The sequence below is a fragment of the Solanum stenotomum genome, chromosome 8 (assembly GCF_019186545.1).
Source record: "Solanum stenotomum isolate F172 chromosome 8, ASM1918654v1, whole genome shotgun sequence".
NCBI classification, from domain to species: domain Eukaryota; kingdom Viridiplantae; phylum Streptophyta; class Magnoliopsida; order Solanales; family Solanaceae; genus Solanum; species Solanum stenotomum.
The window spans coordinates 12,230,477-12,253,152 of record NC_064289.1 but is presented as its reverse complement, the minus strand read 5'-3'; the positions used below and the strand labels follow the sequence as shown (position 1 = coordinate 12,253,152).

The 22,676-nt window shown below is 36.7% G+C and overlaps 4 protein-coding genes and 1 pseudogene across 7 annotated transcripts in view; 2 read left to right on the top strand and 3 right to left on the bottom strand.

Moving 5' to 3' along the window:
* LOC125872667 (TMV resistance protein N-like) overlaps positions 1–22,676 on the top strand; it is a 163,261-nt pseudogene that overhangs the window by 77,228 nt on the left and 63,357 nt on the right.
* LOC125872635 (TMV resistance protein N-like) overlaps positions 1–22,676 on the bottom strand; it is a 363,550-nt gene that overhangs the window by 285,866 nt on the left and 55,008 nt on the right. The window contains exon 8 of the mRNA XM_049553395.1: positions 21,553–21,668. Within this exon, the coding sequence (XP_049409352.1) occupies positions 21,553–21,668 (116 nt within the window). The remainder of the gene's footprint in view (positions 1–21,552; positions 21,669–22,676) is intronic.
* LOC125872634 (TMV resistance protein N-like) overlaps positions 1–22,676 on the bottom strand; it is a 360,886-nt gene that overhangs the window by 310,308 nt on the left and 27,902 nt on the right. The window lies entirely within an intron of this gene.
* LOC125872642 (TMV resistance protein N-like) overlaps positions 14,499–22,676 on the top strand; it is an 87,023-nt gene continuing 78,845 nt past the window's right edge. For 2 of the 3 annotated variants that reach the window (XR_007447146.1, XM_049553401.1), the window contains exon 1: positions 14,499–14,946. The gene's annotated coding sequence lies outside the window, so the exon portion shown is untranslated. The remainder of the gene's footprint in view (positions 14,947–22,676) is intronic. The other variant, XM_049553403.1, reaches the window with a different exon arrangement.
* On the bottom strand, positions 18,373–19,329 carry LOC125872679 (protein PHLOEM PROTEIN 2-LIKE A8-like). Its single transcript, XM_049553439.1, has 2 exons — positions 19,111–19,329; positions 18,373–19,028 (listed from the first exon to the last, which is right to left on the bottom strand). Exons 1-2 carry the CDS (start codon positions 19,153–19,155, stop codon positions 18,708–18,710), a joined length of 366 nt encoding a protein of 121 aa, XP_049409396.1. The 5' UTR covers positions 19,156–19,329; the 3' UTR covers positions 18,373–18,707.

Here is a 22,676-nt window from a genome sequence, read left to right as displayed (position 1 = left end):
ATGCCATAAATCATTTGACTCCAATAAGTAAACATAAGCAGAATTCTTATTAATATTGTCAACAACCATTACATTCAGTTTGAAGAGGCCCTCAGTGAGGTAGCCCTTTTCTAAGAACATCTCATTCTTACTTATTACAACTTTGTCACTAACTAGGACACACTTAAACCCGTTCTTAACGAGTAGTGCAACAGAAACTAAATTCTTCCTAATAGTAGGAATGTGCGGAACATTGTTCAAAGTCAACACCTTACCGGATGTCATTTTCAACATTACTTTTCCAGTTCTTTCAATCATTGTTGTTGTGTTCCTCACGAATAAATCTTCATCGAACTCAGCAGAAGTATACATTGCAAAGACTTCTTTTGCTGAGCAAATATGTCGAGTTGCACCTGAGTTGAGAAACCACTCCTTGGGATTTCTAACTAAGTTGCACTCCGAGATCATTGCACAGAGGTCATCTGCATCTTCCATCTCTTCCACGATGTTTGTTTGCCTTTTGCCTTTGTCCTTGTCCTTTCTTAGAGCACGATAATCAGAAGACTTGTGACCAGCCTTACCACAGTTGTAACAGTTGCTCTTGAATTTCTTTTTGGCCTGTTCTGACTTCTCCCCATTGGACTTCTTTCTCTTCTTGCCTTTGGTAGGAGCTTCTTCAACAATATTAACTCCCATTATTGTCGAATTCCCACGAGACTTCTTTCCAGCGGTCTTGTTATCTTCCTCGATCTTGAGCCGAATCACAAGATCTTCAAGCTTCATTTCCTTATGTTTGTGCTTTAAATAATTCTTGAAGTCGTTCCACGAAGGAGGTAACTTCTCGATCATTGCAGCCACCTGAAAAGTTTTATTTACTACCATATCCTCATCAATCAGATCATGGAAAAAAAGTTGAAGTTCCTGCACTTGTGATCCAACAGTTTTACTATCTGACATTTTATAGTCTAAAAATTTTGCGACCACAAACTATTTCAAGCATGCATCTTCAGTCTTATATTTCTTCTCAAGTTCATTCCACAATTCTTTCGAAGTTGTCATTGCACTATAGACATTAAATAAGTCATCCTCTAAAGCACTCAGAATGTAGCCCTTACATAGGAAGTCTGCCTGTTTCCATGTTTCAATAATCATAAACCTTTCTCTGTCTGACATATCAGCAGCAGGCATTGGAATTTCTTCATTGGTAAATTTCTGCAGACCAAGAGTGGTAATCCAGAAAAATACCCGTTGATGCCATCCTTTGAAATTCACACTAAAGAATTTTCTCAGTTTCTCTGCTGGTGGTATAACAATTCGGGTTGGTGTAGCAACAACCACCGTAACATTATCATTTACCATTTTAGAATCTGTAATAAACATAAATTAATACAAATGGCGCAGTAAGCAATAACTTAAATTGCAAAGTTGATAGGAGTATAAAACCACGAAGGCTTTTGTCTCCACCAGAAATACAGATTAAAATAAAATAAATAATTTCCTTAAGATTGTTGCGCAATCTGTGTGTAAAAACAGTACTACTGATTACAACAAATTTTGCAGAAACACAAAGTTACCAAAGTTTATTGAAACAGTGAAGAACAGAACAACATAGATTAATTCACAAAACCAAAATCTGTAAAACATACCAGAATCTGAATGCACGGTGTCCCCTTAAGGAAATTATTCCCCTTTAATATCTGAGGTTTGATTTGAAATATGTCCTCCCAGGATAGAGTGATCTCAATCACCAGTGTATTGATATCCAAAATGCTAGTGTCAGTGAGCCACTTAACGACAGTAAAGGACACAAAGAAAATTTGTGCAGAAGAAGAAGAAGAAATCAAAAATTTTCGTAAGTAAAAAGTCTGAAGAATTACGGGTATTTATAGCCAAGAGGAACTGGTTCCGAAAGGTTGCAACCTTTCAGAATCCACATGACCATTCATGAAAGTTTGCAACCTTTCAAACGATCATGGCTGTTCCTGAAAGTTGCAACCTTTCAGAACAGTCATTTCCTACGGCGGGAAATTCAAAATAAAATGGGAAAGAATTTAAATAAAACGTGTCGCGCGGATCCAAATCGGGTCAGAAGGTTTCGGTTAATTAATTAAATAATTAAAACGTTTTGGCCATTTAATTTAATTTAATCAATTAAATAAATAATTAACTAAATAATTAAAACAAAACTTTGTCCAAAAATAAAAAATAAAATAAGTTCTCGATCGATCATTTTACGAAGCCGAAGCCGAAGCATGCGACGACGACGGCGCTAGGGGGGGGCCCTTTTATTTTGTATCAATAAAACATTTAACTACAATTATCATTAAAATAAATGACATGATAAATTAAATTAATATTTTATGCTATTTAAATACAAACCCACAAATAAATAAAATTTTAGAATATCTATTTATTTAATGATCTAAGGAAAAGGTTTGAAGAGTCTAGAGTAGAAAGGAAATCACAAACAACAAATGAACATTTTCTTCACAGAAGAACTTACAATTAAACTTGAGCGAGCACTTTGAAAGTGTTTCTTGATCCTAGCTCTAGCTGAACATCAGATCTCAGTTCAAATATTATATGAGCAGAGTTCCAAAATCTAGCACTTTGGTCGTTTGTAATCATTTGAACAGCTATGGTTAATGATTATACTGATTCAAATGTGTTAAACTTGTTATTACGAGGTTAGATTGTGTTGATCTTGACCTCTTGCTTCTTGGCTAAAACACAATGTATATGTAATGTCATGTGCTCATTAGACCAATTACCAAATCAGACTATGATAAGAGCAAGGACATTTTGTTATGTTTTTTGGTGTTTTGATGATATCCTCACAAGTGCAGGGACCTGGTCCTTCGCAAAGTATGAATACTCGTCCAGCTGTCAAAGTGCGGTACAGCTGTAAAAGCTGTATGCGTCAGAAAAGTTGGTGAAGCCGCAGAGTACTTCACCAATCAGAAACAAGGAGGTTTCTTGTACGTTTGGTAATAAATTTTTGTGGTATATACAAAACAAAATACAAGAATATTCACTCATTCATTCAAATAGGTGTGAGAGTCTTCCAAGCTTCAAGAACAGCAAGGGATTTGATCGATTGCTTCAAGAGCTTCTTGCATCAGCTGTTATTTTTTTTGCTTGTAATAGTTTTGATATTGTAAGATCAGTTTTTCTTGTAAAAGAAATGTTTTCAAACTCGTTTGAATCATTGTAAGAACTAGGTTGAGGGTAACTTAGGCTCTTACTCTAAAAGGTCTATATTAATCAGTTAGGATTAGTATAGTGAGCGGTACTGTGTCTGCTCTAGCTCATCGAAGTAATAGGAGGTATTGCTTAGAGTTGGGATTAGTAGGTTAATCCCGGTTTGTAAACTTGCTTTTGCTTTTTGCTTGGAGAAGATTAGTGAAAGAAGTTTTGAAAAGTCCTGGCAGGCCAGGTCGTGGTTTTATTCCCTTGAGCAAGGAGGTTTCCACGTAAAGTTGTTGTGCAATCTTTACTTTCAGCACTTTGTTTATTTTCTGTTAGTGTAACTGTGCTGAGGACCTGGTCCCATAGAAAACGTGGACGCATACATTCCAACAAGTGGTATCATAGCACGTCTTTTCTCTCTGGTTAACACCAAGAAAAGGAAAGATCCTGACGGAATGGCTGCTCCACCCAATATGGAGGAAGGACAATCTTCTACCAGACCACCGCGTTTTAATGGACAATATTATGGCTGGTGGAAAAATCGAATGCACGACTACATCAACGCTGAGGATTCTGAGCTATGGGACATCATCTTTGATGGTCCATATGTTCCTACAAAGGAAGTGAAGGATGGAGAGCTTACCACCACTGTTGTCAAAACCAGAAAGGACTACAACGAGGCAGATAGGAAAAAGATAGAAAAAAACTACAAAGCAAAGAAGATTTTGGTGTGCGGAATTGGAGCAGATGAGTACAACAGAATTTCTGCTTGTGAAACTGCCAAGGAAATATGGGATTGTCTTCAAACAGCCCATGAAGGAACTCAACGAGTAAAAGAATCTAAAGTTGATATACTTACCACTCAGTATGAAAACTTCAGTATGAAGGAAGGGGAATCCATATTTGAGATGAACTCAAGATTCACCTCTATCACTAACGAGCTGAGAGGGTTAGGTGAGCCTATTCCTGTCCGTAAGCAAATTCGCAAGATTCTCAAGGTGCTTCCAAAATCTTGGGAAAGCAAGGTGGATGCCATAACAGAAGCCAAAGATCTAATGACACTTTCTATGGACGAACTGATTGGGAACCTTCAGACCTATGAGATGAACAAGAAACAGGGGACAACTGTGAAGGAAGGAAAGAAAGAGAAGTCCATTGCTTTGAAAATATCTCAAAGTAAAGAAACTGAAGAGGAGGATGAGATGGCATATGTCACTAGAAGATTTCAGAAGATCTTAAAGAAGCATGGAGGCTTCCAAAAGAAAACCCCTTCCAGCAGAATTGCTACTGCAAATGATCTCTGCCATAAGTGTGGTAATCCTGGACACTTCATGAGGAATTACCCCAGTACAAAGCAGGAAACTCATGACACCAGACCTCGCAAGAGGGACCTGGTCCCAGACCATGCTCGAAGGAAGGCACATGCGGATCAAATGGTGAGAAATTCCTTTGCTGTGTGGGGAAATGACTCAAGTGAATCAGAAGAAGATGAAGAGAATCATGAGGATGTGTGGGGAAATGTCTCAATGATGGCCATTGAGGATAACGAAAGCATTTTCAACTCTATTTTCTCCTTAATGGCAAATTCTGATGATGAAGAGGATTCAGATGAGGTAACTCTTTTTGATCTTAAAGATGATCTAGATAATCTACCTATAGAAAATTTAAGGAAACTTGCTGCTCTGCTTATTGATTGTGTTGATGAACAAACCACTGAAAACTTAATGTTGAATAAAAAATTAAGTCTGTGTGAAGACAGGAACTCTGCTCTCATGTCTCAAGTTGCTGAAATTAGTGAAGGGATAGGTATTCTAGAGACTTGCAACATAACATCTGAGAAGGACCCTGGAAACTCAGTAGGTGGGAAGAGAAAGCTTAGTATTTTTGAGGAAGAACTGGAAGAAAGGCTAAAAAATTCTGAGTCCAAGTTAGTCGCTTCTCTTGAAATAAATTCTCAACTAAGAAAAGATTTGAGTAAGGTCAAGGAAGAATTAAGTCACTCCCTTAAATGGACTGACTCCTCTAAGATACTTTCTAATATGTCCAATCAAAGTTTCAATGGAAAGAAAGGGTTGGGATGAAGACCATTAGAGCCCCCCTATAATCCCCATAGCAAATTTGTGTCTGTATCTGACAACCTTTTATGTACTCACTGTGGTCGAAATGGTCATCTGAAAGAAAATTGTGAGATTCTGAGAAAAGCTAAGGAAAGGCATGAGAGATTTGTTAGATCTGAAAATGATGCTAAAAAGAGACATAAGGGACCTGATCCCCCATATTGTTTCAGAAAAAACATCACGCCTCACTGGACAGAAAGGTTTCTTATCAAACCTCTTAATGATTATTGGGAACTCCGTCTGAAGTGGGTTCCTAAATCTAACAAATGATTTCTATGCAGAAGAGAGGAATGAGTCAGTTTTGGTATATGGACAGTGGATGCTCAAGGCACATGACGGGAGACACTTCAAACTTCCTCTCTTTGGAAGCACACCAAGGTGGTGGTGTGTCATTTGGTGGTGGAAAGAAGGGCTCTATTCTTGGTATTGGCAGAATAGGGAGATCGGCTGATAATTCGATAAATAATGTACACTATGTGGAGGGTTTAAAATACAATCTTTTGAGCATTTCACAAATTTGTGACAAGGGAAATGAAGTCAAGTTCTTGTCTGACAACTGTGTAGTTACAAACTGTGCAACTAAGAAAATTGTGATGTCTGCAAAAAGAGTCAAGAATATGTATGTTGATGATCTTGATTCTATTGAAGGAGCCAGCCTGTCATGTCTGAGTGCTCAAACTGACGATGTAAATCTCTGGCATAAAAGACTAGGTCATGTAAGTGCCTCTTTACTTAACAAGCTTGTTGCAGGGGACCTGGTCCGCGGATTACCAAAGCTGAAGTTCTCAAATGACAAAGTCTGTGACGCCTGTATAAAAGGAAAACAAACAATATCATCCTTCAAGGCAAAAAGGAGTGTGAGCACTACCAGACCTCTAGAACTTCTCCACATGGATTTGTGTGGACCGGTCAGGATTCAAAGCAGAGGAGGTAAAAAATATATTCTTGTAATTGTTGATGATTTCTCCAGGTACACCTGGAATATGTTTTTGCGGAAAAATGATGAGACTGCTGGAACTCTGATCACTTTCGTTAAAGCCATCCAATTGAAGATAAACTGCAGGATAGCCAGTATCAAATCTGATCATGGTACAGAATTTGAAAACTCTATTTTTGAAGGGTTTTGCGCAGAAAATGGAATCAGCCACAACTTCTCAGCACCAAGAACTCCTCAGCAAAATGGAGTTGTTGAAAGAAAAAACAGAACTCTGGTGGATATTGCTAGAACTATGCTGATTGATTCAGAACTTGCTATGAATTTATGGGCTGAAGCAGTTAATGCATCTTGCTATTGACAAACAGGTGTCTTATTAGAACAATCATCAAGAAAACACCTTATGAGTTGTTAAATAACAGAAAGCCTTCAATAGCTCATCTTAAGCCTTTTGGGTGCAAATGTTTTGTGCTGAAAAATAGAAAGGATGATCTAGGCAAATTTGATACCAGAAGTGATGAGGGAGTATTTGTGGGGTACTCATCTACAAGCAAGGCTTACAGGGTGTTCAACAAAAGAACTTCTTGTGTTGAAGAAAGCATGCACGTCAAGTTTGATGAATTGGGTACAAGAAGACAGAACAATGAGGACTATGATGTTGAGGAGCTGATGACCAAGCAGCAGGATGATCAGAGCACAAAAGAGAATGATGCAGGACAATTGAGAGGACCTAGTCCCTCAAATGCATCACAGGAAACAGTGTCTCAAAATCTTGAAGAAGATGAAGGAAATTCTGATGCTGACAGAGAAGAAGAGATTACCAGAATATCTGGATGGAAACATCAATCTTTTCATCCACTAGACAGTCTCACCTCTCCACTTGACTCAGGAATTCAAACTAGGTCTAAATCAAGAAATCTAGTTGCACATTTAGCATTTATATCATCCGTTGAACCCAAAAACATTAAGGAAGCTTTGAAGAATGTAGACTGGGTGACTTCAATGCAGGAGGAACTTCATCAGTTTAAGAGAAGCAAGGTGTGGCACCTGGTCCCCAGACCACTTGACAGAACCATTATTGGGACCAGATGGGTCTTCAGAAACAAACTGGATGAGCATGGGATCATTACTAGAAATAAGTCAAGACTGGTAGTACAGGGTTACAACCAAGAAGAGGGAATTGATTATGATGAGATATTTGCTCCTGTAGCCAGAATGGAAGCTATCAGAATCTTAATAGCATTTGCCGCTCATATGGAATTTAAACTGTTTCAAATGGATGTCAAGAGTGCTTTCTTGAATGGAAATCTGAAGGAAGAAGTGTATGTCAAGCAGCCTCCAGGCTTTGAAGATACAGAACTGCCAAATCATGTGCTAAAGTTAGACAAGGCTCTGTATGGTTTAAAACAAGCTCCTAGAGCTTGGTATAAACGACTGTCAAAATTCTTTCTTGCAAATGGGTTCAAAAGAGGTAAAATTGATAATACATTGTTTTTAAAATCCAGAGGCAACGAGTTGCTGATTGTGCAGGTTTATGTGGATGGTATCATCTTTGGAGCCACTACAGATTTACTCTGCAAGGAGTTCTCTAATCTGATGAGCAGCGAATTTGAAATGAGCATGATGGGAGAACTCACTTTCTTTCTAGGCTTGCAGATCAAACAAACCTCTCAAGACACTTCAATATGCCAAGAAAAGTATATCAAAGAGTTGCTCACAAAATTTAATCTTTTTGAGGCAAAGGTGTTGGATACTCCTATGAGCACAAGTGTGAAACTTGATAAAGATGAAAATGGTGTAGAGGTCAATCAGACCATGTATAGAGGAATTATTGGGTCACTCCTATACCTCACTGCAAGCAGGCCCGATATAATGTTTAGTGTAGGGATGTGTGCAAGATTTCAAGCAGCACCAAAAGAGTCTCACCTTAAGGCAGCCAAACGTATCCTGAGATACTTGAAGGGAACTCAGGACCTGGTCCTCTTTTACCCTACTGATGACTCTTTTGATCTTATAGGTTATGCTGATGCAGATTATGCAGGTTTTCTTGTCGATCGAAAAAGCACATCAGGCATGGCACACTTCCTGGGATCAGCCTTGATTTCATGAGGAACAAAGAAGCAGAATTCCGTGGCATTGTCTACTGCAGAAGCAGAATATGTGGCTGCTGCATCATGCTGTGCACAATTTTTATGGATAAAGCAACAGCTGGAAGATTTTGGGGTACTTACAGACACTATCCCTCTCGTCTGCGATAATACAAGCGCCATGAACATGGCAAAAAATCCGGTCCAGCACAAGAGAACAAAGCACATAGATATAAGGCATCACTTCCTAAGAGACAATGTAGAAAAGCAAAATGTGATGATGAAGTTTTGCAAAACTAAAGACCAGCTGGCAGACATCTTTACAAAGTCACTAAGTAAAGACGTCTTCATTAAAAACAGGATGCAGCTAGGGATGCTAAAAATTACCTAACTTTTCGACAAATTTTTTCTTTATTTGATTATGTTAAGGAGGGCAGGTATCTATTCTTGTTGTAATGTCTGTCAAAATAGAATTCACTTTTGTACCCTAATGCAGGTATACACTCATGGTGTGTCTAGCTGAAGAGAATGTTTAATCACACTGATAGAGTTACAAACTGAAAGGAGGACCTGGTCCTCACGAGGTTAGTATCAATTATACTACACTGTCTAAAAGTCAAACATCTCTGCCATGTGTCTTTCGCCCATTCATCGTGTCAGTTCAAAACGTCTTGTCGTTTTAATACCAAAGGTCACCTCCATTAGGACCCGTTACCTTTTCTATTTAATTTTTCTTGGAGGATTTTTTTTCTTCTTGTCTCCTTTTAAATTTAATTAACATATCTCTCTAAACCTCTCTCCAAGTTCTTTCTTCTTCTTCTCAGAATGTCTATCACTGAGTCCTCTGAAAACCCTTACCCTTTTAACTTCCCCGATCCTCCTCCTGAAGAGTCTCCCTCCACCCCTGTTTGTGGTGCCGGCGAAATAGTTGAACCCTTCTGCCTGCCGGCCGACAATTTAGTCTCTCATGTTCTTCCCTCCGAAAATACCTTGAAATGCTCTCCGGAAATACCTTGAAATGCTCTCCTACTCTGGTCCTATCTAGTGAAAAATCCCCCTTCTTGGAAGCACAATTTGTGGCAAAACCTAATGAGACCCTACCTGTTGGTGATGAACTGGTGGCCGTTCAAGGTTTAGCCTTTTTAAGAGGGGATATTCAACCCTCTTCTCTGGAGCATGAGTTGGAGTCACTGGATCAGGTCATTCCCAGAAGTGAGCTTATCTTTGACCAAACACCAAAATCATTTGATGTTGGAAGCGATAAGGAAGAAGAAGAAGAGGTTCCGTTAAAATGGCGCTCAAGGGGAATGCGTAGAGCAAACCAATCTTAAATACAGGTTTCTGAGTTGGAAGGAGTTAAAGGTACATCTGAGGCTGACATTGTTGAAAACTCTGCTGAAAGAGGAAAGGAGCGACAGAGAAAAGGGAAGGGAAAGTTGGAAATGCCTGGTTCTAAAGGAGACAAAAAGAAGTATATTACAAGGATTGAAGCACAAAAGGTTATGGGGAGTGCCATCGCTGCAAACAAAGCCCACACAGAAAGAACTAGGAAGAGGAGAAGAGAAGGGGTTAAACCCGAACAACCTACCTCTGTGCCTGTGTCTATTGAGAATAGTGATAGTGAATCTGAAGATGCTGTCAAATATGTGTTAAGAATGAGGAGAGAAGGTGAGGAAGAAAGGATTAAATCAAAGGGAACTCAAAAAGGGGGAAGGAAATCTACAAGGAAATCTACTGCAAAAATTACGAAGGAGAAAATTCAGCCATCTCTTGCACAGGGAGAAACAGGAAAAAAGCAGAGACCTGGTCCTACGATTAAAAATCCAATCAAAGAAAAGGAGTTGACTAGAAAAGAGCGGATAGAGAATATGGAACAACAAAAGGTCTTGAATGGTAGAGTCTTTGATCCTGACATTAACACACTGTTTGGTATGGGAAATTTGGTTGATGTTGTTACCATTCAAGGCTGGAATCATTTATTTGCACCACCAGTTCCATACTTACATGAACTTGAAGTGCGTGAGTTCTTCTACAAAATGGAACTACTGGAAGGTGGTGGAATCACAACGACAGTCCGGAATGTGGAGATTCATCTTGATGAAGAAACTCTGGGAATTATTCTTAGAGTGCCCGTCGTGGGTGTTCGAACTATTGAAGGATGCAAATCATCTAGTGATTTCTCGAAGCTTGCCACCAAACGAGGAGACGTCAAGCGTGCAAGCCTTCCTAAGAAGTTCCTTAAAGGGGAGTATCAATTGATGTTTGAGTTCATTAACAAAGTAATGGTGCCCAGGACTGAGAAGAGAACCGTAGCCTCTGCTGCCGATCTTTTTCTCATGGAAAAACTTGATGAGCTTGAGGAAATTAATCTGCCTGCAATTATGCTTGAACACATGCATAGAGTAATGACATGGAAGAATGCGAAGCACGAAATTCCTTATGGGTATTTGCTTAACTTTGTCTTTAATCATTTTGAAGTTCCAGTGGGAAGAGGGGTACCTGGTACTACCAAACAAATGTTCACTATGTCTACTCTACTAGAATGTGAGTGCATTGAGGGACCAGCTAAGGGCAGATCTCAGGTAGCAAGTGTTTTGGAATAGCAGGCTATTCTTCGAAGGGAGGTGACTGATCTCACTAAGATTCTGTGCGATAAGGAGGTTGAAATCACCAGACTGAAGTCTGAACTGCAGAAGGCAGTTTCCAGGGGACCTGGTACCAGTGAGGGTCACGACCTGCTGCTCAAAGAATTAAGGGATGAAAACACAATGCTGCTGAAGACAAATGCCTCTCTAAATGAGGATATTAAGTCCCTAAACAAGCAACTGATACAGGCCCATGAGAGTGCAAATGAGCGCCTGTTGTTGTTGATGCGTACTTTCAATCCCTCTCCTCTTCCATCCTAAATGTGTCTTGTCTCTTTTCTTTTATCCTGTGTCTCGTTTTGTTTTGACTAAACTACAGTGGTCAGTATATATGATATAATGCTTTATTTTTGTTAAGTGCCTTGTTCATGTCTGGTTTAATATTCTCTTTCTGCTTACATACACATGTTCTGTGTGGCCCAAGGCCCTGAATTCTTTATTGCCTAGCATTTAACTTGCATATGTTTACTGCTTCATCTTTTCGATGATGTCAAAAGGGGGAAGTTTGTTGTGAAGTTATGGTTATGGGAATAAGGGAACGGGTGACTGGTGATGACTTTTGTTGTGAAGTTATGGTTATAGGAATAAGGGAACGGGTGACTGGTGATGACTGTGGTTGTTAGAAAACTATGAGGGATACTGAACTAAGGGGGAACTGAACTGGTTGTTACTGGGGCACTAACAAAGGGGGAATTTTGTTATGTATGTGAATGAATGTGTGTTCCCTCACGAGAGGAGTTTTTGCAGGTTGTTTGTCATCATCAAAAAGGGGGAAATTGATAAGAGCAGGGACATTTTGTTATGTCTTTTGGTGTTTTGATGATATCCTCACAAGTGCAGGGACCTGGTCTTCCGCAGAGTATGAATACTCGTCCAGCTGTCAAAGTGCGGTACAGCTGTAAAAGTTGTCTGCGTCAGAAAAGTTGGTGAAGCCGCAGAATACTTCACCAATCAGAAACAATGAGGTTTCTTGTACGTTTGGTAATAACTTTTTGTGGTATATACAAAACAAAATACAAAAATATTCACTCATTCATTCAAAAAAGTGTGAGAGTCTTCCAAGCTTCAAGAACAGCAAGGGATTTGATCGATTGCTTCAAGAGCTTATTGCATCAGCTGTTATTTTGTTTGCTTGTAATAGTTCTGATATTGTAAGATCAGTTTTTCTTGTAAAAGAAATGTTTTCAAACTCGTTTGAATCATTGTAAGAACTAGGTTAAGGGTAACTTAGGCTCTTACTCTAAAAGGTCTATATTAATCAGTTAGGATTAGTATAGTGAGCGGTATTGTGTCTGCTCTGGCTCATCTAAGTAATAGGAGGTATTGCTTAGAGTTGGGATTAGTAGGTTAATCCCGGTTTGTAAACTTGCTTTTGCTTTTTGCTTGGAGAAGATTAGTGAAAGAAGTTTTGAAAAGTCCTGGCAGGCCAGGTCGTGGTTTTACTCCCTTGAGCAAGGAGGTTTCCACGTAAAGTTGTTGTGCAATCTTTACTTTCAGCACTTTGTTTATTTTCTGTTAGTGTAACTGTGCTGAGGACCTGGTCCCATAGAAAACGTGGACGCATACATTCCAACAGACTATCTTCTTTGGCACCAGTAGAGTGACAAGCACAGATGACTATCTGTCTGGAATAATCTTGCTTTATCTTTTAAATTTCTTTTTTCTTATTCATAATTTAAAGCTCGGCAAACAATGTTACGCCTTTTAAAATCTGGATTTGTTTTCACATGTCAACATCTATCTCCACACAATTCTATCAATTCATGGTAAACACAACTCAAATTGCATTACGCAGACTACATAATGATGAAAATCTGGTTTGAATTGCATCTTGTTCGGACAAAGTGTGATCTTTGTTCAGAATGGGAATGAAAATGTTTGTATGCTGGGATCTGTATATGGGTGGCACAAAGGACAGCTTAGGGTAAAAAAATATTAACAGGATTTCATGTTACTTTAACGAGAAAATGTCATACATAGTCCCTTAATTGTAGGAGTAGGTCTAAAATGGTTCCTTAACTATACATTTGTTAGATTTAGTCCCTTAACTATTCAAAAACTTATCAGATTTGGTCTCTTGACTATATATTTATCGGTTTTAGTCCCGTAACTATACATTTATCAGTTTTAGTCCTTTAAGTATTTAAAAACTTATCATGTTTGGTCTTTGTCCATTTTTTATGCAAACAACTTAGGTTTATATTAACGGAATCCATGTCTTAAGAAATTAAATTCTTTAGCCATTTTTTCAGATGTTTCTCTCTCCCCGCTACTTCTACTTCAAATTATCCTTATGCAAAGAACCTTAACCTTAACGATTCAAAATAAAATTCACGAGGAAAGAAAATATGAGTCATTATTTTATTCAACGGACGATAAAATGAAGCATATTATTGCTAGAATATGCCAAACCCTTATTGTTCTTTTCATAACAGTAATTTAAAGAAAAAGTGGGGATAGAGAAACAACTTAAAAAATGGGTTAAAAATTTAATTTCATGAAGAGTTCCGTTAATATAAACCTAAACTATTTGTATAAAAAAAATTGACAAAGACCAAACTTGATAAGTTTTTGAATACTTAAAGAACTAAAACTGGTACGTGTATAGTTAAGGGATCAAAACTAATAAGTTTTTGAATACTTAAAGGACTAAAATCGGTAACATATAGTTAAGAGATCAAAGCTGATGAATTTTTGAACAGTTAAAGGATTAAATCTGACAAAAACATAATTATGAGACTATTTTAGACCTACTCCTATAGTTAAGGGACTATTTATGACATTTTCTATTACTTTAACTATCTTTGTTTCTTGGCACATATTATACAAGCTCCAAAGAAAAATTACATTGAATATGGGCTCTGCTTAGTGTTGAATTTATTTCAGTACCTTTCTTATTAGTCATTATATTTTTACTTGGCACAGGAATGAAGCAGAATGTATTGACCAGATTATAAATGAGAAATTTCAAAATTTGCACCACACAGTTTCAGCTAATGAGAAGTATTTAGTGGGAATTCAATCTCGTTCTGGTGGAGTGGAATTGTTGTTGAAAGTTGGATTAGGTGGTGTCCGTTTTGTTGGGATATGGGGGATGGGTGGCGTGGGGAAGACAACAGTTGCAAGAAAAATCTTTGACAATATTTCTAACCAATTTCAAGGGTCTTCTTTTCTTGCAAATGTTCGAGAAGATTCAAAGAAGCATGGGATGAAACACTTGCAAATGACACTTCTTCCAAGAATCCTAAACGAAAAATCTATGAATATAGCAAGTTTCTATGAATGAGCTGACATGATAAAAAGAAAGCTTTGCCTCAGGAAGGTTTTAATTGTTTTTGATGATGTGGATGATGATCACTAGTTGGAGTATTTAGTTGGAAAGCATGATTGGTTTGGTGATGGCAGTCGAATCATTACAAAAACCAAAAATGCAGATTTACTTCGTTGCCATGACGAGTTATATTCTGTCCCTGAATTGGCTAAACGTGAGGGTCTTGAACTTTTTAGTTGGTACGCCTTTCGAAGAAGGACTCCTGATAAAAATTCTCCAAGTCTGTAGTAGATTATGCTAAAGGCTTACCCTTAGCTCTTATGGTCTTGGGTTCTTTTCTCTACAAACGAGGCATAACTGACTGGAGAAGTGCATTGGATAGACTCAAAGATACGAAGAAATTGTTAAGTAGCTCAGCTTAAGTCTAGATGGATTGGCTTATGAAGATAAGAATATATTTCTTGATATTGCATGCTTCTTCAGGGGAAAACGGAGAGATGACGTGATAACAATTCTAAATAGTTTTGGCTTTAAATCAGAGATTGGAAGGGATATCCTTTCTAAAAAGTCACTTATTTATATTTCAAAGGGAATGGTTGAGATGCATGATTTGATAGAACAAATGGGTCAGCAAGTGGCACGTGATGTTGATCAGGACAAACCATGGAATCATAGTCGAATATGACATGAAAAAGATATAGAAACTGTTTTTTCCACAAATCAGGTGCGTATGTCCTCTAATCATTTTGAGGATGCTTGAGATCCATACTTGCAATAGCAAGAGTTCCACTTCTTCTCCAGTTAGTTATTTTTCTCTGTTTTAATTGCCTTCATGCTCCATCATAGGAAGAGAGACAAAGAACGTACTCTTTCTTCCTTTTTTTCCAAGAGTTGCTGACAGAACTCTTAACTCAAATAGTCTCTTTAGCTTATTCAATTTTGGACAAATTACTTAAGTACACAACATTACTTTACCTATTCTCAATATTTCCCTACTCTTTTATTAAGATACAAAAATCCCTTATTTTCCCCCAATTCAACTTAACCAGATACTTTATTATTTGGAAGCCAAATCAGACCTTTCCCATTCCCTAATTTTCGCCCTCAATCTCTCCCATTACAATTTCAGTTATCAAATTTAAATAATTTTGAATTTCAAAAGAATCCTATCACTATTCAACCGGATTCAAAGTTCAAATTAGGTTTTCTCATCTTCTCCATTGTGATTTCTACCTTTTTTTTTTCTTTTATTGTGTTTCAATCATTATGGCTCTTGCATTATGCATCCAACATCTAACAAATCTCTAATTTTTTATTCAGAAGATCCTTACAGCAAAGAATTGAGTTTTAAAAGGTTGCATGACCCGATAGTCATGACAAATCAAAGTTCTAGCAAGAGAAAAGCGGTAAAAGAAGTACATGCATCTACTTCAAAAGGTCTGAAAACCCCAAAGAAAAGGGGTAGAAAGGTTGCCCCTCCCATTAATCGACTAACATTACCCATGGTATGCAATTTTTATCATATATGTATCCCCTAATTATTATTTTTAATCTGATGATAAATAATTTCTTATTTTTTTATTAAGTATCCTCTATGAAATATGCAGTTGTTTTCCAGATACATTAATTTTTTGCGAATTTGTTTATTAACTGTTATTGTATCAAAAGTGAAGAGAGCTGTATCGAAGTTAAGTACTCAAAACACTATTATGGAAGTATGGTATGGACAAGTTCAAGGCGGGATATGTTAGCGATAATGATGATCCTACAAGGCCGAAGAGTGGCTACACTACACCAGCAGAAGGTGGAATGATTAATATAGAATAGTTATATTTTATTGTGTTGAAGATACGTTAATTAGTATTTTGTAATATTCCTTCTCATTTCAACACAATTATTCTAAGTAATTATTAATTTAAAGACTGTTTTAGTCAAAAATTGTATTTCAATTTTAATTATTGTTCCAATATATATAGTTTATTATATAGTATCTTGTTACAAATTGTATCTTATACACCAATACTGCTGATACAATATAACCATCAGATACAAAATATCTGATACTATATATTTTACACTTGGTAAACAACAATTAATTTTCAATTTATTTAGTATCAATTAGCATGTGGTAGCCTTGATGTAAATCACAACATATGATACTATATTATTATTAGATACACAATATTCATAAAATTATTATGTATATGATACACATTTTATTATCAAATAACAAATTTTTGTATATGTTACAATTGGTACAAAACAATTAAGTTTCAATATATTTAGTATCCTTTAACAGGTTGAATCTTGTAACATTGATTTAAATCATAACAACTAACAATTTTTTATTATCAGATACAAAATATAGTTGAACTATAATGTATATGATACTAAATAAATTATCAAATAACTTAATTGTTATATACCCCAACACATGATACAGTATGCTTTACACTAGGTATATAACAATTCAATATATTTAGTATCAAGTGGTTATGTTGTTGTAAAGTTTTAGGTACTGACCATCAAATCAACAATGAAATGAATTTTTTTTTTACATATTCCTTTCATACTCTCCATTTGTTACTTAATTACATATGGTGGCTATCCCATTACTTCTGTATCGCTCGTATCTAACATCACTTTCCCATGATCCAGAATGCATGAACAAGATCAAAATATTCATTTCGAATCTTCACAAAATTGTGTTCCAAAATTGTTTGAATCAAACTTTTACTGTTTTTTTGAAGAACAGGAAGAAGGTTTCACAATTTGAAATTTAAAAATTATAATTCAGTTAGAGGTTTATGAACGACTGATTGGTTGAAGGAAGAAACGTACGCGTGATTTGTGGGAGCCAATTATAATTTCTGTTTTAAACCCTTATTTAACGCATTAAACTGATAACAACAACTTAATAATTTAAGTATCCGCCCTTTATTAATTAAAGTATCAGCCTGCAATATTATGTATCCGAAAGACACTAAAAAAAGGAATTTTTGGTAATTAATGAAAGAGTAGGAATAAGAAGTAATTTCTTTCTTATACTATGTGATTTGCCTAATTTTTACTTCAGTTTTTCCCTTATTAGGTTTCTGATGGGCTAAGGCCCATTTGATTTATTTTTTTATTTGGCTAATGACTAATATGTCCTTGTTTAAAATATGGGATATTACAATCTTACAATCATCAAACCAAACATCTCATTTGTCATTAGTTTGGTTAGATTTTAGTAGAATTGCAACCATAGAATGATGAGATTTAAGAAGGGTAATTGGGGAAATTTGATCTAACTTCCTAAACGAGTAATTTGATGAACCTAGGGCATCGGTCAGCCCAAAAGACATAACCAAGAACTCAAAATGCTCATAATGGGTCCTGAAAATTGTCTTAGTGACATCCCCAGAATCCAGCTTATGAACTGTGTGGGATAGCTTAAAGCCTTGAAAACCTGTTGTAGGAAGGGGCATTCAATGGAGTCGTAAGCTTTTTTTCATGTCAATCTTCAGCATCCACCAATTTCTCGGAAGACATTCACTGAAATGCAGTGATTCACATTCTAAGGTATATCAAAGATACACGCGGACAAGTTAAATTTATGACGATGTAGGCCAGGCAATGATTATGACAAGGTAATAATTGAGAATTGAGAACCTTTAACCTAACCTGGTTAATTGAAACAAAATGAACATCTAAAAAGGAAGGGGCAGTAAGAATGAAAGTTTTGAGCATCCACAACAAAAACAGACTACTCAAGAGGCTACAGAGATTCGTAAGTTAGACAATACCCTTTGGAAACTAGTGATAATGGAAAATTTTGAAACAGCTAAGCCTTCTCATGGGGTAAAAATCTGGAAGGACATCAGGCAGTTAAGAGAGACATTTGCTGAAAATATTGGATCAGTAGTAGAAGGAAGGAAGAAAGATTCATTTTGGTTTGATGTATGGATGGATCATACTTCGTAGAAGACCAACTTCCTGAGCTATAAAAGTTTTGTAGTTAGACTGCAGCAGTTATTACAGATTATATATCCATACAAGCGTGGAATACTCAATTTATGACTGGGAGGTGGAAAGTATGTGCAACTATTGCAGCATAATATGAAGCAATGGACCGGTTTCAGTCAGCTCAGATGAATTAGTAGATAATAACTTTATGAAGTATCAATAGCCGAGAGAAATTATTCTGTCACAGTTTTCAACTTACAGTAGACCTAGTGATCAAAAGAGGCCGTATTTAAATGACATACAAATTGTACAGGCATCAGATGACCTAATCCTTAGATCTAAGTTGGGAAAACTTAAGTCAAAATTGTAGCAGCTTCACAGTTCTCTATGTTGAAATCCATCACCTGTTAGGGAGTTCATCTACAAGGTTTTTTTTACCTAAAGGTCTCCTTTATTTTACGGATAAAAAAAGAGAGGGTGTCAAGATGAACATGTCTCGCAAATTGAATCAAACTCAACTGTTCTATTGAGCTATACTCACCAATGGGAAAATCCAACTCCAACAAAATAATCTCTTGATCCTGCCATGTCATCTGCTATACGGAGAGCGTCCTTCCACCTCTGCACCTTCTCCAAATCAAAACCCTTGATATCTGCCTCAAAAGTCCCTATGGGACTTAAGCCATCTGATGGCTTAACTTTATGGAAGACAAAGAAGAATTCCTGTCCCTTGTTGTCAACGCACTCCATGATCTTAGTGAGTTCTTCCAAGCACCGTGGGGAGGAAGTATAGTCCTTGGAAAAGATGGTAAATCCTAAATCTATTTTCTCTTTGAGTGCTTTGTGGTTTTCATTTGCCTAGTAGATAATCGAACATAACACAAAATATTAAAATATAACAATTTTGAAAAAAAAAACATAAAGTCAAGTTTGTATATACATTTACAAGTACTTTTCTCAATTCTATAACCTCATTAGTCAACATGTCTAGATCATGACTTGATCCTTTAGGCTCCAATTTTAAAATTTCAGCATTGTAATCACGAGGTTCAGGAAGCCGAAATTTAGAAACTTCATCTTCACCAGTCACTATGTTCTCAAATTGAAAAATCAAATAAAGAAAATAAAAATAGATATATTAACTTGAGTTGAACTAAACAATGTCATAAAATGCATTAATTTTGTACAAATACCTTATTTTTTTGTAGGCAATAAGGAGACATTTCTCAATATATTTTTGCCATGGACTATCAACAATTATCTTCCAATTCAAGATTCTTGGAATTGAATCAGGAACCCGAATAGCTATATATATATATATATATACGATTTTTGAACTACACTCAAATATCCAAGTTTGAAGAACAAGAGGCAAGTCACCCAATCTATAATATTTATGGGTTGACTTAAGTGCATGTCTCACATAATCACACAACTCCTTGTAGACATCTAAACCCCACAATTATGAATTGATTCCGTGTTTTTGCATCCTTCACTGACTTCTTCTTCTCCGGCACAACTTTATTTTTCAATTTTTTGACTGAAATTGAGGAGGTAAATAATCAAAATCGTTATCACTGTCCACAATTTTCTTCGACGTAGATGCAAAATCAACGCATCTTTTTTCCGATTTTTTCACATTGTTCACCTCTTTAACTTGTTTTTTACCTTTACAATGAACATGCATTCTCTCATCCTTCTGCTCACCCGATACTTGTAAAATTCCCAAATTAAAATAGGGACAGTCATTAACTTTGTCGGTAGCAGTAGAAGCTGAAATTTGACCCCTCCTCCGACTCCTATAAACTTTTTGATTCGAAGTATCAACATCAGTAAGTATCCGCGGACTTCTTCTAGGCGATTTTCATTTACCTTCTTCCATTAGAATGATCTGCTGAAAATTGAAGAAGAAAGAACGGCAAAACCCTAAAATAAATTAGACAGAAGAGCAGAAAGAAAAGCGAAAGAGGGAACGAGCGATGTTCCCCATTAGTTTCCGATTAGATACAACACTTTTTGCTAAGTTGAAAATTCTTTAATTACATATAAAAGGAACAAAATAGTTTAAGTATTGCTAAAAGTTGACAAAATGGTAATAAAATAAACGTATATTTAAAAGTGGTAATTATTAAATAAAAGAGATTCACTTATGCAATTTTTCCAAAAAGTAAGAACTTTATGCTGGGGACATTGGGCTTGGCTTGATGCCATCCATTTTTATCTAATTTTAAGTTTAAGTTATCTGATTGATTTTTATATTTTTCTAATCGAACTTATAGTTTTAAACTTGTTAATCTAACCATATTCAAATTATTAAACTCTAGCAACAAAGAAGAGGTATTTCGAGTTACCTTAAACTATTTCTTGGTTATCCCCTTAATATCCCAGCATAATTTAGCCTCTTTTTCAGCTTAGGTGTACTCGATACAATCTTTCTGAGTCTGCGCTTCAAAGATATTCATTCATCCTGATAGATCAAATGAACTCCCCACTGTCTCACAATGCATCCATGGATAGATGCCTCAAATAGGCTATACTGGTTAATGTCTCCAACCTGCAGTGAAGAATACAATGGTATGTAGGCGAAGCAAACACACCAGCCATATGTTCTAGATGCTGTGCCCACTTTACATTCTTTCTCTATCACTTTAAGGTCTTTCAAATGATCATTGCATATCAATTTGGCATTGATAAAAGCATAATCATACTTCCCAGATAGCCTTGAATCAGGACTGCAGACACCTGCTCCCATGAGAGTCACACAACATATAGCAAAGCCCTTGAACTTATCATTATACCAATTAATGGGCAGTTTGAACGAGATCTTTTCCTCAACACTCTGATGCATAAACCATGTGGGAATTGCACGTTCAGGAAAGACAATGGAACAAGTTACCCTATGATCAGAGTTAAGAGTGGGGAGGATCACATCATCCATATTGTTTGATAGAAACAAACTGAGCATCTCATCTGAAATTGAGCTACCATTGCTCTCCTCTGTATAAGATTGTTGATCAAAACTATAATTGGTGAATGATACCAAATTCAACCTTGGGTGCATCCGTAGCTTTGCAATACTTTCTTTTGCCAAAAAATCTTCTACATATAATTCCTCTATACTCTTAGGAAGTACGGGCAGTTTCTTAAGTTCCTGACAGTGTGTAATATTGAGATATCGAAGGTGAGAAAGTCGCCTGAAGACATCAGGGAAATAAATAAACTTATTTCTGCTCAGGTTCAGTTCCAATAGAGAGGTTAAATTCACAAGAGCAGCAGCTTGGCTATCACATAAATTACATCCACTGAGATCTAAGCTTCTCAATTCCCTCAAAGCATGAAACACCCAGGGTAATATCAAACTGCGAGCAGATTGATGCCTTACCTTCCGCCCTTTTCTTAATGAAAGGATCTTGAGTTTGCTTAAGTTTCCAATAGAATCTGGCAGTTGCCAAATGGCAGTGTTGCCAGCATAGAGCTCCTCCAACTCATTTAGATCACCTAGATTTTCAGGAAAAATTGAAAGTCTTGAGCAGCCTTTCAGAATCAAAATTTTCAGTTTTCTCATCTCACAGACACTGGCTGGGAGTCTTACAAGGTATTCACATGATCGCAAATCAAGCAAGCTGATACCACTGAGCTGTCCTATTGATGAGGGCAATTCCCAAATTGCAGTACGTGCCAGAAGGAGCTCTGATAGCGGTTTCATATTCCTCTGAATTTCTGGAAATTTTTCTAATTTCTGACAACCTGAGAGGTTGAAGCTTTCAAGAGATTCCATTTGAATACTACTTGGTAAAGACTTGAGACTTTTGCAGTTTTCCAGATTCAAGAAGATGAGCTTTTTGAGATTTCCAATGGATGGATGAATTTCAACCAAACTTACACAACTTTTCAGTATTATCTTCTGGAGGTTTGGAGTCTCACAAAAATTGGGTGTTCGGAGTAAACTTCCTGAAAAACTTAAATTGAGGATTGTCAACTTGTCAAATGCCTGTTCATAAAAAGAGAACAAATAAAAACATCAGCTTTAACTGTCATTTCTTTTCTTTAAATTAAATATGATTCTTTTTTGAAGGAGATGAACAATACCTTTGGTTCCTTGAAGATTTCAACAAGAGAACTAGAAGTCATAATGAGCCCAACAAGGTTTCCTGGTTCAAAATCTGCTGGTAAAGAAGTAAAACTGTAGTATGACCAATCAAGCCATTTCAAGTTACTGGGGAGGTACTCAATAGGGTCACAAATAGGGTCATGATGTCGGGCCTCCTCCCCTATGACAATGAGTAACCTTAGACAAGGCATGTTTCTGAAAGCTTTGCTCCACTTGCATCTGAGCCAATTGGTACCATTATGCCTTTAATTGACTCTGCCCTCTGGAAAAGAATTTAAAGTAACTTTGTTAACAGAACATACTTCCAAGCATAGAACCTATTTTCCTAGATATACAAATCTTAATCTATATCATTTTTTGTTGGAATTAGTTACTGAGGTTAGGATAATACTGGT